The following is a 19,171-nucleotide window of genomic DNA, read 5'->3' on the forward strand; positions in this document are numbered from 1 at the left end:
GAGTCTTGTTTCTCTGGGCACAGTCTAGTGATTTCATGATGAAGCAATTTCCCCTCCCAGCTCTGGGAAAAAAAAAAAATCCCTAACAAATTTTATCTGAGCTTGGTCCTGTTCCTCCCTCTCCTTTGCCTCCTTCTCCCCACAAACATCCCAGCTTCACAACCCTCGGATGTCTTTATGGATTTGGCACACAGCACCACAAGGGCACACAGCATCACAGGGGCACAGAGCATCACAGCTCTGCAGCCAGCAGCCTCTCTCCTTGTTCAGTGAGCTGAAATGCCAAGGAATCCCTGCCATTCTCTCCCCTGGTGACAGCTGAGGTGGCACTCCTGGCTCCCCAGCCTCAGCGTGGGCCAGGTGCATCGCTCAGTGCCACACACTGGATAGAAGTCTTGTGAGGCACTCCTACCACACGTGAGCCGGTTCCCTCTGCCCCCCGGGCTCCTGGAGCTGCCAGGGCTGCAATGCCTGACTCTGGCACATCTCCATCCGCTCGGCCAAGGCGCCCGATGCCAACTGACCCGAGGTGACGGGGATAACGAGATCCCCCGGGTCGCTCGGCTGCCTAACACCCAGGAAAACCGCAACAACAGACGGAGACCCCGCTGCTGCCTGCGGTGCTGGGTGGCGCGTCCGCATCCCCATCCCGATCCCATCCCCATCCCGATCCCATTCCCATCCCGATCCCCGGGTGCAGCGCGCGGCCGGCCCGCCAGGCGGTAGCATTGCCCGCCGAGTGCCGCCGCCGGTTCCCGCAGCGAGCGCACGGCTCCGCTCCGAGCCCGCACACTCACGGGCTCACCCGCTCAGCCCCGGACACGAACCAGCACGGGAGGTGCAAAGGCATGGGGAGCCTGAGGCCGTTCGTCATCACTGCTGTCGGCGTTTGGTGATGGTGAACCGAACTGGAAAGCCACACTTGGCATAGCTGAGCTGGGAGTCAGTCATAGAAGCAGTGAATGGTTTGGGTTGAAAGTGATCTTAAGGATTATCTAGTTCCAATCACCCTGCCATGGGCTGGAACACCTTCTGCTATGAAGTTGTTGCTTAAAGCCTAATCCAGCCTGGCCTCGAACACTTCCAGGGATAGAACATCCACGGCTTCTCCAGATAACCCGTACCAGGCCTCACCATCCTCACAATAAAGACTTCCTTCCTGGTAAGCAATCTAAACCCAACCTCTTTCAGTTTAAAGCCATCCTCCCTTGTCCCATCACTACATGTCCTGGTCAGAACTCCTTTTCAGCTCTCTTGCAGCCCGTCTTGCTACTGGAAAACTTGCTCTTCTCCTGGCTGAACAAACCAAATTCTCTCAGGCTGTCCTCACAGAAATGCTCCAGCTCTCTGATCACTTCCATGGCCCTCCTCTGGACATGCTCCATCAGGTTCGTCTCCTTATGTTGGAATGTCCATCAGTGTTCCCCATCATTCAAGAAGTTCACACCCCAGCCCGAAGAGCTGCCTCCTGGAAACTGCTAAACTTAGCACTTCTGCCCTAAAACTCCATCTCTTGGAGTTGCAATTTTTTTCTTGGACAGCAATTTTTTGGGGGTCTTTTTTATCCAGCTCTCACACTGCTGCTACAGGTACAGTGATGGTGTCTTTTTCAGAAGCAACTACACCTTATAATTTACAGAATTTTTTGCTCCATCAGGTTCATCTCCTGATGTTGGAATGTGCATCAATGTTCCCCATCATGCAAGAACTTCACACCCCAGCCCTAAGAGCTGCCTCCTGGAAACTGTCTGTCCTAAACAGCACTTCTGCCCTAAAACTCCATTTCTTGACATCTATAGCTTGACAGCAATTTTTTGGGGTCTTTATGCAGCTCTCACACTGCTACAGGTACAGTGATGGTGTCTTTTTCAGAAGCAACTACACCTTATAATTTACAGAATTTTAATAATTAGCTTCTGCAGACTCATTACATACACAGACATCAAAAAGGGAAAATCAGCACTAATGGGGGAAGAGAGGTGGAAACAACTTGACTAAGGTGATGTCCCAGATCCGTGTGTGACCAAACAGTGCCTGGCATCCACCCCTTCCATCTCCAGTCCTGCTGGTTTCTGCCACTTGGAGCAGCAAGAATGGAAATGAGTTTTCCAGCCTAAGGAAGTCCTGGAGAGGGAGGGTCAGGACAAAGAACATCATCTTCCTAGTCTTCCACACCAGACTCACTCAGCAGCCTGGAAGCGCTGGTGTACAAGTGTGGGCTGTGGAAGAGCTCCCAGCAGCAGGAGCCCCTCCAAAAACCCACCCCTCTGTCTCTCTCTGTACAAACTCTTCAGCTGTCACAGCTTTTATCACAGGCAGTGGCCACTCTGACCCAACAAACACAGAGCTGCCAGCCCTGCAGGGACATGTCCCAGCACAACAACAGCTACTGCTGTGCCTGCAGCCCTCCGGCTGCTCCCTGGACATCTCCACCAGGACTGTCCCTGAGCAGGGACCACCCGTGTGGATCAAAGGCACCACACGGTCCCTAAGGCTGCCCACGCTGTCTCCTGTCACCTGTCCATCAGCACAGACTTGCCCAGACCACACTGAAGGCAACAGCAATTTTGCTCCCCACACCCAGAGTGCAGAACACAGGGGCTGGTGCCAGGGCTGCCCACTGCCTTCCCCTCACCTCCCCTGGGCTCAAATGCAGGAGCCAGGGGACAACCAAGGGGAAGATGGGGAAATATCTTCTCCCAGCCACACCTGCCAAGGAGTCAGTGGGACAGGGGAGGCTGCATGTGAGCGGCCGGGTGTAACTTCCACCCTGTCCCCAGTGCCAAAAACAAGCATGTTAAAGCTAATCTACCCCTGTCTCAGCTCAACTGCTTTTCTGTGACTAAGCCCCTTATAATGGTTTTACTAAAATCCCCTTTTGATGGAAAAAATCCCAGCTGGAAGTTTCGGGCAGCGGCACAATGTGCAAGTCTGCGTGTCCCTTTCCCCAGCTTCACAAAAGCCTCTAATCGAGTGGAAAATTTGCTGGAGGCCAGAGGTTTAGGCCTGCAATTATTTTTCAAGGGATTATCAGGAGAGAATGGCGGTACTTACGACCCTCCCTCTCTTTGTGTTCTGCTCTGTGCTGCTTTCAGATGGACTCAGCCAGAAACCTAAACCACCGCAGCTGGATCCAGCAAAGCCAGGGCTTGGCTGGGCAGCTTGCCTCCTCTCTGTCTCACAGGACAGATCCCAGACTCCAGGTTAGATGAGTCCCACTCCAGCAGCATGCAATGAACAGAAGTGCTTTAACACAGAAGCAACACCCTGAGATTATTTTTTTTTTAAAGAAAAGCTTGAGAAAAAGCAAACTATTCCAGCTCCGTGAGCCTCAGTGAACAGAAAAACCAAGGAGCCAGGAGGGATGAGGTCCATTGGACAGGCTGGGCTTTGGCTCTGCAAGGCCATTATGTAGGAGGTCTTACACAAGTTACTTGCAGCAGGCTCCAAAAACACTTGGCACGGAAGATGTGCACACTGTAACACCCAGCTCTTGAGGGCTCTGCTCCAAGGGTGGATCCTGGCATTGGGGTCCTCGGTGCTTTAGAGGCCTCTGAGAACAGTCCTGCACCACCAAGGATCCAAAACAACTCCATGCCAGGCACAGAGCCAGTCATGTCAGCACACTGCTGGCCCCCCTGCCCGAGGGCTCTGTGCCTTGCTCAGAGCTCCCAGGAGCTGCCTGCACTCACTCACACCTGGCCCAAAATCAGGTGCTGCTCCTCTTCCATCAAACTGCCCCATTCCCACTTGCCTAAGAGCAGGTGAGCCACAGCCAGAGGGAGCAGTGATGCTCCCTGCTTCCCAACAGTAGCCTAAGGAAGCGGGAGACCTGCTTTAATCCCTGCCTCCCTTCACTTCTAACCCATCCCATCTGGAGAAGGCACAAAGTAACCACAGGGAAAAAGGGCTACTCTTCACTGTTCCCGTGTAAGCCACTCTACAGCGTGGATGATAATTCCAGACTTGGAACAAGAAACAAAACACATGAAGGAAGCAAGGGCTGAAGACCTCTCAGCAGGTGGCATAAAGCAGCTGTTGGCTAAAAGGAGAAGCAGGCTGTGATCCCTGAGCTTTCCTGTGTAAGATATTTCAAAACTAAGTGGCAGCTGCTGCCACTGGGTCTTTTTGATCTTATTGTGCTGGGTGTGCTCTAAAAGCACCTGGGCAGGCTGAGGGGCCAGGATGCTTGCCCTCTGGATGGTGGTCAGACTCAAGCACTTTGGGGCAGGTATTTAAGTGAAAAACTCAGCACCCGAGGGGTGTTAAACCAGAAATAATTTTAAAACCCTAGACAAGCACAGAGAAAAAGTCAAATGAGGTATTTGTGGAATTATGATGCCTCCAGGAGCTAGGTGGTGCCTAAGCTGGGGATTTTGATTTTGCAATTTTGAATGCTGCCTAAATGTCATTTGGCTTTGTTTTGGTTTTTTCTTGGATCAGGTTTTTTGCCCCTCTCTACCTCATTATCTCCACCCACGTGGACACTGTTTTTGCAGGATTTAAAGACAGTAAGCTAAAAAGACAAATGGCCAATCCTGCTCAAAATTGCTCATGAAGGCTGATACTCTTTGAGATACTCTCTGAGTCTGGTCTCTAAGACAGGTTGTGAACACCAGCATTCCAAGATAAGGAATGCACAACCACCAGTAAGGAGTAGCACAGATGTGACATGTGTGATTCACTAGTGGCACTAGTGAAGTGTAAGAGCAGCTCCAGCCCCAGCTTCTCACCTAAATAAATGGAGCACTGTGCACAGAAGAGCCATCCTTTGCTATCTCCAAGGAAGCAATCTCCCCGCAGCCTGCTGTTCTCGAGCACCACTGGTGAGCCTTGCTGTTGGAGTCCTTCTGCTTATACAAAGTCTGCTGTCCACAGATAACCTTGAAAAGCCCTGCTTACAATATCACTGAAACACCATGGACTTCCAGAGATCAGCATCCAAATTCTGCACAGAGGTACGATCATACATACTTGGATCATTTCTGAAAAGGGTTACCTGTATACACCCTGCAGCCCCCTTACTCAACCACTTCTACTTTACTTTTAATAACTTTTCTCCCTATCCACTTCAAATATTTTATTTTTCCCCCAGATTAAGCTGTGTTTTTAATGCTCTCCACAACTGAAAACAGAAAAAAGTTGAGGAGCTTTCTGCTTCAGACAGCCTCTTCCCTCCTGGATGAACACTCCTTTCCCTGAGTCCTCGCACTCAGCTCCCTGCAGATGCACCTCAGATGCTCCAGTCAGCCTTGTGAAGAGCCCAGTTATCAAGCTGCATTGTACAAATGGATTTCCAAATGTATGATAAACATGTCTGGAAACTATTACTATCCTCACGAGTATTTGTGTCCCACAAGAGTTGAAACGAGAATCCTGACTATGTGAAGAGATTTACCTCACTGGGATGTTAAATAGATTTCATATGTTTCAATATAATATTGTTAAGGTATATATTATAATGAAAATACAACTTGTCACATGCTCATTTCTGTCCCATCCGTGCCACTTCCCTAAAGAACGAGCCCTGCAGACAGAAGGGTTTCAAAACACGTCTGCAGTTACTGCTCTGGAGCTGTGCTCTGTCAGAGGCTTGGTGTTGAAAGGACTGTCTATATGTTCAGCTGCAAATTGTTACAAACATTTAAAGAAGCTGCAGTTTCCAGAAATGAAGGACAAGTTATTCTTATTATGAAAGCTGGGGAGATTCCAGGGTCGCTGGTGTGCCAGCAGAGGATCCAGATAATCACCACAGAAGAATCTACAAGTGCCTGAGGACCACCTATGCAACATCTGAACGTCTCATGCACCAGGTGTTGCTCCCTGGAGCACATAATTTGGGCATGCACTCAGAGTGCCACTCCTACCAGCTCCTGGCTTCCACCACAACAATGTCACTGTCACGCACTGCCTACAGCGACGTGCAGAGCGAGGAGCGCCAGCCCCAGCTCAGAGAAATCTGTCATTTACCAAGAATATGGTGTGTCAGTGCAAGTCCAGCCCACAGCTGGGAGCTGGCAGGACATACTTGAGGTATCACACTCACAGCGCAGGAACAGAAAAACTGCTTTGCCCACAACCACCCAAAAACTGCAGGCAGCTTAAGTCACAGGCTCAAAAGGAGGCACACAGAGAAGCTGGGGGTCAGGCTCCAAGAGAGAGGAGGTTGAAATCCTGGCAATAGTTCCCCACTTTCTTAAAAAGAAAAAACCCCACCCAACCCAACAAAGAAAAATAATTTAAAAACCATCCCAAATCAAGAGTCTCCTGCAGCACAGAATGAAAAAGTGCTTACTTTTCTTCAGGAACAGATTGTATTTCTTATATCAGGCTGAAGGTGGCCATGGAATAGGATTTAGCACATGGATCTTTATTTTAATAAATATGCAGGGGGAAAACCTCTCTCAATACAAATCCTATGGAAAATATTGCTCCTATAGACAGAAGAGAGACCAGTTCTGTTTGTGTACTCAGGCACTGCATATATGAAGATATTTTAGAGGCCTCTATACTTAGCCATTGTGGTTTCAATCTTTCCCAGGCCAGAGGTAGCTGTGTAAGCATATAGTCAGCACTAGCTAAACAAGTACTTTTGAAACTGTACTATTATTACCAAATTAGTTAAAGAAGGTTTTTTTCTTTTTTTTTTTTTCTGGAGCGGGGGAAGGGGAAAAGCTAAGACTTCAAGATAAAAGCATAGAAAAAGCTCAAAATCTTTTTTTTTTCCTGGAGGGGGGGAAGGGGAAAATCTAAGACTTCAAGATAAAAGCATAGAAAAAGCTCAAAATAAAAATAATAAAAAAAAAAAACAAAAAAAAACCCCACCCTGAAACAAAACCCCATCACCCTAGCCCATAGAGTGAGATGTGGTTTTTTTAGTATCTCTTTTCATTGAACTGCAGCCAGACCACTTCAGGTGACAAAACCCCATCACCCCAGCCCATAGAGTGAGATGTGGGTTTTTTTCAGTATCTCTTTTCATTGAACTGCAGCCAGACCACTTCAGGTGATGCTCTCAGCTGACCTCAGCAGGCTGGCAGCCCTGGGTCCCCACGGTGCTCCAGGGACACCAGGGTGCTCCAGGAAGCCACGGGGGGTGACTCAGGCAGCACAGCTCCTTCCTCTGAGTCAACGCTGCCCCAGTGCAGTAATTGCACCGCTGCCTTCCACCCTGCTCTGTCCTGGATTGCTTCCATGGCTGCTGTGTTTCACCCACTCCCAAATGCCACCTGAGGCTTGGAGGAACAGCTCCAGCACTGCCCAAAACTAAGAACATGGAATTTTATTGCTGACCCCACCTCTGGTTGGCTGCATGACCTAAGCAGGTCTCTCCTACCTTTTCCTCTCCCTTGCTTTCCCCACAAAGGGGAGAGCACGAGAAGAATCTCTTCTGTAAAATGCACTGAAAGACACTGGTGGAAAACCCTATGTAAGGGAACGCCATAAAGGTGAATTATGTGAGACAGCATTATTAATTAGGCATGCTGATTAAACATTCTGGGACTTTTTTCAGTAGAAAAGGCATTAGGGAAAATAAGGAAGATTTGTAAAGAAAGAAATTAAGTCTTTGGATTTGATATAATCAAGACCTATGATCTTTCTTTAATCCAAGAGAGCCTTGGATTAAGGACCAGACAGGTATTTCCCCCTTTGATGTGAGGGAGTTCAGTGATGCCTGCTCTAGAGGAAATTCTCAAAAGGTGCTGAGAATTAGCAGGAGGTTTTTTTCCACAGGCAACTCAGCTGCCTGTAATTACCAGAAGAAAAATTCGTCCTCTCCTCCTTCCCTAATCCCAGGGCTCTGATCACATTCTACATTTGTGCTGGGGACTCCATTTTGGAGCCATGTGACATTTACAACACACAGTCTGAAAAACACTGAGGAAAAACACTGGAGCTGAGATTTGGCACAAGCTTGCTGAAGGTTCACTGAAAGGTTCACCAAAAGGTTTGTGACTCTTCTCAGCACAACCAGGAGCAAGGTACAGTTTGGCACTGTATCTTGCAGCTTGGGCAAGTAAAAAATGTGATCAAACTTGAAAGCTTTGACTCAGAGAGTTTCAGTTCAGTTTAGGCATAAGCTCAGTTTAGGCTGGAGCAGAGAGCAGCCAAAGGATTTGCACTCTGCATGGCAAAGGGCTTGGCACAACAAAGGTGACAGGGACTCACAGCAGACCTGGCCACTACCAGCACAGAGCCATGGGAACATTAGCACTGCAGGTCAAGGGAGTCACTTCTGAAGCAAATCCCCCACCAGTCCCACCACCCATGCAAGTGGTTTGCAACTTTGAGCTGCCCTAGAGCTTGCAAATGGGATTATCTCTGAAAAACTGCACAGCAGACCACGCTTGAGGAGGACACTGTGCATTCTCCACATCCATGGGATCAGATATAAATTAATCCAAAATAACACTCCCCCACCCCTCAGTGCTATTGCATGGGTGCCACGTCTTCAGCACCACCTGAGCCCCCTCCAGGTCTGCTCTTCCCAGCTCACTCTGCCACAGCCACCAAGAACTGGGACTCTGCTGCCCAAGAACTGCAATGCAGAGGTACAGCAGTACCTGATTATTTGGGCTATCTGCTTTTGAGCACCATCTGCTGGATATTACAACTCTTAATCCCCTCCAGGCCAGAGATGCTGGCAGGCCCCCTGTGATCACCCAGCAAGATGCTGGGGTGTGGAAGCAGGGAGCCTGTCCCAGGCACCCCTGGGATGCCCTGGCACACAGTGTGCCAGTGTACTGTGTGAAGGCACCACAGTGGATAAATCAGTGTCCACTGAACACAATCAGAGCCCAAAGATACACCCAGCACCAAGAAAAGTCAAACCCAGCATGAGCTGAGCTGCTAACAAACCCACACGACTGAGCTGCTAACAACTCACTGAATCTGAATGAAAACACTCTGCTGAACAAAGATGCCTGTGAGAACACCTAAAATGCACTGCTCCCCAGGAGGATGGATCTGCACAGGCCCTGATGATGGAACATCTCCTCCTGCAGCTCTGACCTGCAGAGGTCACCTGTCCACCACAACGCTGGAGCAGACGGCTGGCAAAGAGTAACACAGACAGGGGAGACAAGGTGGGCAACTGTCACCTTGAACCTACAGTCCACAGGGAAAAAACCAGCAGCCTCATATCCTACATTCCAGCCTTCAGGTGGTTAGAAAGCCGTGGCCACCTCTGATCCCTGCAATCATTCAATGCAGAGATGTTCTGGAGTACAAGGCTTAGGCAGTGACTCCTCTGAGCTAGTGTCCACTGCCAGATGTCTCCCAGGAAGACACTGGAGGTTTATAGGGCCAGGAAGAGCTTTTAACTGGCTACAGCTGGAAGACTGTCCAGGAGAAGGAAGCCCCACACACCTTCTAAATGAGCCAGAATAAAATTAATACACTGTCTGCAAGATTTTTATCCATATCGAAAAAAAAAATTCACTGGAAGAATAATTAATTACTGGAATGCTCTTCCCAGAGAGGCGGTGGAATCAGCATCTCTGGATGTGTTTAACAAAAGGCTGGACATGGCACTTGGTGCTATAGCCCAGATTCTGAGTTGAGGTGTCAGGGCATAGGTTGGACTCGATGATCTTAGAGGTCTCTCCCAACCTCATGATTCTGTTTCACCCTTTCACACTGCACAATTCACGACTACTGCAGGAGTTATTTGCTCCCAGCCCGTGCCAGCCAGCCTCGGCTGTGGTAAGGCAGCAAAAAGGCATTAACCCTGCTCCCTGCTAGGAAACAAAGTCTCCCACTCATTCCCGAGAAAAGTTAAAGGCACTCATTTCTGAGGGACTTGTGGGGTGGGCAGACAGAGCGCAGCTCTCCCAAGATAGCTCAGAAATAACCTGGGAGGATCCCAGATGAAGGCTGGGTGTCTTCTTACATCTGTCTGGTTTCCGAGATGGAGTGTAAACAGTGGCACATTAGCTCAGATTAATTACAGGCTGCCGGTATTTTGCTTTCATGTAGCGAGCTCTGGGAACATAACACCACTGATAATTAAATAGCGCCTGCCATCAAAGGGCTCCAAACCACCCAGCAAAGCAGGCAGGCTGCTCAGGCAGGGCTGCTGGGGTGGCACTCAGCAGCAGCTTAGCAGGACACAGGAACACAGCACGCTTGTTTAGGAAATGAGAGATTTCTACTGCAACTACAGAAGGAATTATCACGTGTTGCACATTAAGTGCTGTACAGTCAGACCTGGGCAGGATCAGCATCAGTGCCAGGATGATCCATTTACACACCAAGTTTTATATCCCATGAGAAAGATAATTTCTCCCATGATAAGACTCCCTGCTTTCTTTCTTTTTTTTTTTTCTGGAACAATGGCTCATTAATGACTGAAGAATAAAAAAAGTTACGCCCCACTTTGTTTTTTGCAGGATGAGAAAAAGCAGAGAAAAACGCATGGAGTGGAGTTAATTTTCTGTGTCACCACATCCCCTCCTTCCCCACACACCACTGCCCACTGGTTATGTGATTTTGTGCCAGGCTCGCCAGGGTAGCAGTGTCAATATTGGGGTGGATGATCAAACCTTGCTTCTCTTGTGCCATATCCCATCTGGGTTACCACATCCCTATTCATTTCCTTTTCTGTCCCTGCTTTTTCCAGACTCAAAGCTGCTTTTCTGTTCTTGCCCCATCCCCTTGAATCAATGCCCACCAAGGTCAGGGAAGACCACGGTCAGCTGGGACGGCTGAATGAATTGCTCCTCTAAGGCTGGGCTGCTCCCCAAACCTGCAGCCCTGAGCTCATCTGATGTTCCCTTAAAGACACCACAATGAGAGGTCCATGTGGAAGCCAAATGGAGAGCAGGGGTTGCCAGGACATGGCTTCATGCTGTCACTTGGAACAAGGGGCAGAACCAGTGGAGGGTGCAGGTTTTTCCTGCCCACCACAGCTGCTGGCCCTGCCTTGCAGAGAGGATTGGGAACCTGCAGATCTGGTACCCAGCATCCCAAGATCAGCTGCCCTTTGCAGGCAGGATCTAAGGACTGGGGAGATTTACATACTGAAATACACACCACATTCCTTTAGTATTCCCAGAGTAACTCAGAAACTCCAGCTGGAGCATCAACATCACTACTAAAGGGTAAAAACCTCATGCTGTCCTCACGAGCCCAGCATTATCGCTGGGTTTCACACAGCCTGCCACCTGTGCAGGGACAGTGACTGATTCACTAATTCAGCAAATTTCACCTTCCCCAGACTTCAGGCAAGGCCACAGATGCTCTGCAAAACCCACTTGAGCTGCAGCTTGCCCACTGACATGGGACAGCCAAAATGCCTGGCCAGGAGGAGATCCACAGCAATGACAGCCACAGGGAAAAGGGCTTGAGGAGAAAGTAGGAGAGGAGCAAACTTCACACAGGGTCAACACTGATTTTTGAATGGTTAATTGCATGTTGCTGTGGTTTAGTTAATAGTCTGAAGTGAGACACACACTGCCATGTGGCACCTCCTCACCTAACAGAGGCATCTTTTTGACACATCATGCAGACTGCCATTGCCACATAATGGTTGAATAAAAAGCCATGAATATTAAAAGCCATGAATATTAAGTCTGCACCCACAGCATTTGAAAGCAGCTGGAACACACTGTAAGGCACCAAGCAATAAGGTACAAGAAACTCAAGGACATCAAAAGCTACCAAACTTTTACAAGATCTGCCAGCATTGATCAATTACTTACCACCTTCCTATGAGCCATGGACAGCCAAAACTCAGGACCAAACACAGAGCCCACAAATGAAGCTAAAGAGGAGTACTTCTCTGCTCTCTCACACTCCTGAGTAACAGAGGATAAACTACACCTGGGCTGGTTTAAATGGCAATTGTAATCATTTGCACTCTCGGCTGCTCACAGCTGTCAGTGCCCAGGTAAAGCCCACTAAGGAAAGGAGCCAATCAGGCTTAACAGAAGTCACAGAGGCTGGGTTAACCCCATAAACCTCAGTTCCCAGCCCTCACCCTCACCACTGAATCCTGCAAGTGAAATCTGGAAGCCTTCATTGCCATTAGCATGAAGTTTGACCCTTCCAGAGCCTTTGGATCTCTCACTTTACACCAGGACCCTGGAGTGCCACGAGCTCTCTGCCAGCAAAGCTGTGCCTTTGATCCACAAAGTGTGGCTTGTGCTGCAGGAATATTCAGGGGCCCCCAGTGTGCTAGGCACTACACAGACAGAAATTAATTCCCATAGTTACTATCCTCCTAGATAAATGTAAAATCTTACACTGAAGAGTTTCCTCACCTCCTTTTTCAGCATGACACTCATACAGCAATACTGACATTCCTCTCACTTACAGTGGCATAAGGGAGAAGACTGAAAAACATATTCAGCTGCCAGAGAAGTGACTGCAGCATGTCAGATGTGCAGGCAGGTGACCCTGGAGAGCTCATGGAGAAAGAGCAGGGCTTTCCACCCACTCGTTTGCCTGACTATGTCCCCTAGAGCCCCAGCAGATTTATGTCACCAATGCAGCCACAGTGCCCTGCTGCTGTTATTTAGATGTGGCAGAGACCACAGCAAGCTCAGGTGGGCTGTGTCCCCCCCTTGGCACTTCCACACCCCAGGAATATCTTCCTTTCTCCTGAAATCACTCCCACTGCTCTAGAAGAAACAGCAGGGGAAGACAAGCCAAAAAGCAGAACTAAAAACTGCAAAACCCAAGCCGTCTTTAGTCACCAAGCTGCATCTGTTCCTCACACATTTTGTGGAAGGATACATTTCTGCTCCACCACCAGTGAAAGCCCAAGGTCTCCAGCTGTCAGTGTGCTGCCAGGGCTGGGGTTCTTTCTGATATATTTAGAGCCCACAGCATCACACCAGCTCCTCTGCTCATTAAGCCATGATATTTGAGCTATGACTTTCATTGCTGCTTTCAAGGTAATCTATCTGAACAACCTCGCAGACTGTAAATCTGGTTGCTGAGCAAGAAAAATATGGTTGCCCCAATGTGACTTTGTCACTGCAATGAGCTTGGCTTTTTATTTAGAGAGCAGGTTGTATGTCTGTCTTGCAAGGACAAACTCCCGATCAAGACTAAAAATCTGGGTGAGACAACTGACCCAAGGCTGAAAATAAAAGCTGGCTTCCCACCTTAGTTTCCAAGTGAACTCCACCAAATGACGCAGCACCCCATACTGCATTTCACAGGCAGTACAGATATATTTAGCCCAGTATGCCCCTCCCAAGGCACAGTGTGGGGCACAACTGGCTGAGCAGAATCCAGGCAGGACACAGGGAAACAAACCAGGCAAACCATCCTCACCTACTCAGCAGCATGGCTCTTGTTCACTTGCTTTGTTGAACATAAACAAACAAATAAAGCCCCAAAACAAGGAAACCTCATAAGAGGAGTTTTATTTTCAGGTCAGGCAGCAAATCCAACAGTTGTAATTATGTCCTGGAAATTAGCAGTTTAACTTATTTGTGTTGTGGGGTGTTCTTTGCATTTCCATCTGAGAGTCAGACAAAACCAGCATCTTTCCCCAGAGGCTTGTGAGGGAAAATGGTGCAAACACCACACGAGCATCAGTACATGTGAGCGTGGAATCTCCTCCCATGGATGTGAAACAGGGAAAACCAGCCACCTGAACAGTGACACTTGGGTGCCTGAAGGAGCACACTGGTTACTTTTGGGATCTAGAAAAGTGCCCGAGGGAGAGGAATTTCAGTGGTGTATAGACAACAAACTTGCAAATGTCTTGGTGTATTTCAGAAGACACCTCCCCTGCAAGATACTTCCAGGGGATCCCCCAGGGCTGTGGGAGGGTTAGAAAATAAATGTAGCTCTAGGAAGCTAAGCTTTTGCCCTCAGGGCCCTGGGAAGTGATCTCCCCTCAGCCTCCATCAAATCAGATAACAAACAAGCTGAATTATTGTGATTAGAATGATAGAAGGCTGCTCAGAAGCATCCACCAGGCAGGGTTTTGGCACCAGCTGGTTGTACCAGGTGATGAACCAGAGATGTTTCCAGCCAGAAAGCTACAAGAGGGCTGTCTGCCTTCTCCAGAAGGGCTCTCTGCCACACAGGAACACAGGGCATCTTCTTGGCTTCCATGGGGGGCAATCTCCTGGCCTCAGCTGAAGAAATTACACACTGAAGTCTTAGGCATAGAAGACTTCTCAAATCAGGAAGATGATCCATTGCATACTAGAAATGAATGAAGAAATCACAGCAAAACATAAAGCTGTGTGAACAGGAGTATCCTGTCAAGACCCCTGGCTGCAGCTCTGCCTAACAGGGCTGGCTTTAGTTCAAGTCTTTGGGAAACTCTCACTCCAAAGGATGAACCTTCAGCTCCGAGCTGGCCCAAGCAGAGCGTGATTCCTCAAGGAGCCCTCAGTGCAAAACACAAAACCACTTCTCTTATCATCTCCCTCATCCCCAAAAGGGAGGCAAGGTGGAGTCAGGGAAGATTTGTGGCCATGATAAGACTTTAATGTCTGAGTAACACTCCAAGCACAGAGACTTTTGGTTTCTCAGACTTGCACTACCTCACCCTCTCCTGTGACGATTTAAGAGGCCGAGTGGAGTGCCTGTCTCCCAGACTTCCACTCCCTTCCCCTAAAGTGTGCTCTCTTCAGGCCTTATATCCACGTCCTTCCCTCAGCCAAGAGAGGCCAAGCACAGCTTTTTGCTCATGTTATTGCTGCCCCAGACAGCCAGGAGAGGAGACTATTATTTAAAGATGTGCAGAGTGAGACTGGGACATGATTGTAGTTACTGACCCCTGGGCACCCTAAGCAGAGGACCACAATGTGCTGACATGTGAATAAACCTCCTCCTGCAGGAGAGCTGAAGAAGCCTCTTTTTCTTATCAGACTTTTTAAGAAGCAATAAAAGATTTTTCTCTAATTAGAGGTCGAAATATTGTTTTCAAAACTCCTGCAAGTCATTCCTATCCTATAGATTGTGTATGTATCACTGACAATGTCTGTTACCCAAACACAGAGGAATGACAGGCATAGCTTCTTATCCCTGACTGGTGAGTGCAATGCTTGGAACCAAATTTATGATGAAAATATTTGAAGTTAAGTTTTCAAAATTCAGGTCTCTTCAGTGCTTTAGCACGCTACCACTGTATCCATAATGAAAATCACTTGTTACAATACAAAGAGCACAGTAAGCTCTTCAAACACAATCAAACACCACTATTCCTCTAAATACTGGCCAAAAATGTTAAATACTCACCTAGCTCATCACTGTTCCAGTGATGTAATGTTTGTAACAGCCCTGCCATACACGGGAGAGGTTTCTGTGAGAACCAGGCTTTTCTCCTACAAGAACAAATCTCCCCCTCGTTTAGATTAATTGATTTCACACATAGTTGTTTATGTGTGTGGCCTCCCTTGATTTTCTGAGCTCTCCTCACTCCAAACAAAACAGCTTAGGGATGTAGATGGAGCCAACTGCATCTGGGAAGAGGGGAGATAACACCTCAAAGCCAGACAGAAAAGGACATTTCTTGCTTCAGAGGCTTTTCTCTGGATGACACTTTGAGGCAGCCTGACAAAAGCACGCTTCTGGGGAACACCATAAAACTGCTTCAGAGACACACTGCACAGAGCCCGGCAGGAAAAACCTCCCCACAATGGTGGCAAGGGGAAAAGGAACTTCTGAGGAGAAAGATATATGGCAAGCTGTGAGGCTGCAAACAATAGATGAACCAGAAACTGTCTTAAATTTTAAAACATCCTGATTTCATACAACAGTTTGTAGCTAGACTGGGAGAGCACCAGGATCGTCATGTGTGCATGGAACATGGATCAGGCAGCTGTGCAGCGTGCTACCAAATGCTGGTTCAGAGGGAAAATTTATCTTTGGAAAGAAATCTGGGTATTAATTTGAAAGCACAACACAGAGCAAGAAAGATTAACTGCCCTCAGCCTCTCCAGCCATGTGGATGCACCACGGGTCCAATCTGCACTGAATTACAAGTCATCACTGACAAAGTATTGAAGGAGCCAGCCAGCAAAACCAGTGGAAATACACTTTTGTGGATCTGGTCAGAGAACAGAATCTCAGTTCCCCAAGAAGGGCTGGGATTTCAGCATTTGCCTGCATCCCAAATGCAGATGAAAGGTCAAAACATTACACTATTTCATGGTATGAACAATTCCAAATGCTCTTGAAAATGCAGGGGTGGGAAGGAAGACATTATTGGTAGAAACAAAACATTCAAAATGTTTTAGCAGAATTCTCTCTGTCCACCAGCACTGTACAAATGTATGGGCCCTGGAATCCTGTCTTCCATTTTCATCCCTGCTGTGCAAAAAGAAAAAAAAAAATGTGGACAGGCTGGAGAGGGTCCAGAGAAGGGCCACAAAGATGGCAAAAGGAGTGGGAAGCCTGACAGTGAGGAGAGGCTGAGAGAAGAGGGGCTTGAGAGGAGAAGGCTTAGGGGTGATCTTATCACCATCTTCCAGTATTTAAACAGTGGCTACAAAGAAAATGGAGACTCCCTTCTTACAGGGAGCCACATGGAAAAGATACAGGGTAATGGGTTACTCCTGGGGAGATTCCAACTGGACAGAAATGGAAAATTTTACACAATGGAAACAATCAGCCTTTGGAATAATCTCCCTGGGGAAATGGTGGATTCCCCAAGACTGGACACTTTCAAGATTCGCTGGACACTGTGCTGGGCCATCTTGTTCAGACTGTGCTTTTGCCAAGAAGGGCTGGATCAGATGATCCTTTATGTCCCTTCCAACCTGTGATGCTGTGAAAATGAAATGTTGATCCAAAAGGAGAGATTCTGGGTGTTGACGTGAAATTTAAACTATTGTTCTGGATATCAACATAAAATGACATTTAAATGTCAATTGGAAACAGAAATCATTAGGTTTTGAAACATCACTACAGAAAAGCATGTTTTTCTTCTGAAAATTTCAATTAAGATCAAACCATGTTTTCTTCTGGGAGCTCTTTTTCATTTCACCAGCTCTGTGTTTGTTTGTTGTGCTGCTTGAGGACTGGACATTGGCTCCAGGCATATGGATGCCTGCACTGAGGTTATCCACACTGGGGACACACTGGAGATTCCTTACAGAAGTCCAGGAACACACCAGCACCCAGACTTTTGTAGGAACCTGAACTGTTACAGAGTGATTAGCTATTTTAATTTAGGGAAATGGTCTAAGGTGTCAGATGAGTAGCAAACAGAAACTCACTTTGCACACAGAGAAGGAGTGGGGTCTGCAGATACTTCTGGATGCCCTCCAAAGCATCTCCTCCTCATCAGCATACAAGATTACACATCTCTCTCCAAAGGTTGGCTTTGAAAAACCTTGGAGAGGAAAAGGCAAGTGGGACTCTGGAAACACTAACCTCTAAAAACTCATTACTTATTTGATATTATTCCTTTGCAGAAACAAACCCTACAAACAAAAACCTAACTCCAGCCTCAGTAACCCACAAAATTTCTGTGCAGACACCTTTAGGTGTGCAGCTACCAGCACCCTCTGCCCTGTGCAGGAACAAGGCTGCTGTGGAGGCAGGGACAATGACAGAAAGCAGCATTTCCCTGTCACCTGCTGCTTCACACCCACGGGACAAGGGCACAGCACAATTTACAGGGACTAGTCACTTGCCACTCATCAGGACAGTCTGGCAGATCCAGCCAGCACAATGCTGAGGTATGCCAAGAGAAAGCCTTGCCAAGGCAGGAGTGACAGGACCAGGCGATGAATTTGATGTGATGATGCTGGCATCAAAGGCCAAAGGCTTCTGTACATGTGGACAGAGCAGCTGAAGGGAAAAGTAAAATGTATTTAGGTGGAGTCACAACTGTTGACTGAGCAAGCCAGCAGCATTTGCCTGAAACCAAATGGAGAACAGATTATATTCAAGCATCTCTGGAGCTTTTAACATCAGACAGCACCTGCGAGCTGATGGACTTTGTGGATGTCACTCTACATCTTGGGAATGGGTGCTGCTTTGGAGCTCTTTCAACCCCAGGCTGAGTTTAGGAAGCTATGACCACCCCAAGGCAGCCTCTGACACCTGTCCCAAGGTGTCAGTGAGCCACAATTCCCACAGGACTGAACCCTATCCCTGGCTGTGGACAAAGGTTTTTGGCTTTGTCAAGATCACCACTTCTTTCATCAGGAGGAAGAATGAGTTACTGAACCAGCTGGGAAGTAAGAGATAACATTCCTTGTTGCCCCAGGCAGGTGCAGGAATTGGTAGAGGTAAAAAGCTTTCCATGCCTGCTCTGAGGCATCCTGGTGGCCAGCTTCCATCTGCCCAGCTGGGATGGACTGCACGAAGCACCAGCATTGCCAGCTCAGACCTCACCCAGGTTTACCAAAAGCAACAACAAACTGACAGAACTTTCTGAAAAACAGCAAGAAACTGACAGAACTTTCTCTCTAATGTATTTAAAACGCATTTCCCAGTTCAGCCTTGTCCATAAACCAAAGTAAGGCTTAGGTAGCACAAACTGTGTCTAAACTTAACTGCTATTCCTATTGCTTCTAGCTTGGTTTTATGCCTGCTTGAAAGCATTACCTGGCCCCTCCACGCAGGGCCTGGTCCAGACTTTCAAGGTCACCCCTCTAAACTTTTTTTTAGTTCAAGAAATTAAAAAAAAAAATATACACACTCCTGCCAACAGCCCAGTGTCAGCTGTGCAGACAAAGATGCCTCCATGGTCACAGCTGTGCCCACAGAAAATGCTGTGGCTCCCCTTCTTTCACAGGCTGTGGCACAGACACAGTCTAACACAAGAGGCCAAACTCAGACAGTAAATTGTTCCTGGTGTGTGAGCCTGACCTAATTGGCACCATTTTCCTGGAAGATAAAGAAGTTTTACGTGTCTTGTAGACAAAAGTTTGGGTTGTTACCTGCAATGGGGTTTTATACCACTGGGTGTAACTGCTGCTGTGCAGAAATACAGACCTTTACATCTTCTCAGCATGCTGTGGAGCAGAGCTTTTGAGCCTTCCAGCAGGCTCCTTGGAAAACAGCAGAGATGCTGAAAGAGCCTGTGAAGCTTCAGGAAAAACTGAACAAAGCCAGTGCTGAACTTACCAAGCTCACCCAGCCGAAAAACCTCCTTGCCATTCATAAAAAAAAAATAAATATTAGAAGTTCATTTTGAACATTGGCAAAACTCCCAAACAGCTAGTTAAGAATAGGTGGAAATGGG

General features: G+C 47.8%; 1 protein-coding gene across 3 annotated transcripts in view; it reads right to left on the minus strand.

The window, feature by feature from the left end:
• Nucleotides 1-19,171, minus strand: part of WNT5B (Wnt family member 5B) — a 65,234-nt gene that overhangs the window by 39,573 nt on the left and 6,490 nt on the right. The window contains exon 1 of one of the 3 annotated variants that reach the window (XM_039707958.1): nucleotides 12,264-12,293. The exons of 1 other annotated variant lie outside the window; for it this stretch is intronic. In XM_039707958.1, the coding sequence (XP_039563892.1) occupies nucleotides 12,264-12,287 (24 nt within the window). In that variant the 5' untranslated portion in view covers nucleotides 12,288-12,293. Of the gene's footprint in view, nucleotides 1-11,702; nucleotides 11,826-12,263; nucleotides 12,294-19,171 lie in introns of those variants that run through there. One more of the 3 variants, XM_039707959.1, reaches the window with a different exon arrangement.

This window comes from Passer montanus, unplaced genomic scaffold (assembly GCF_014805655.1).
Source record: "Passer montanus isolate IOZ18808 unplaced genomic scaffold, ASM1480565v1 scaffold20, whole genome shotgun sequence".
NCBI classification, from domain to species: Eukaryota; Metazoa; Chordata; class Aves; order Passeriformes; family Passeridae; genus Passer; species Passer montanus.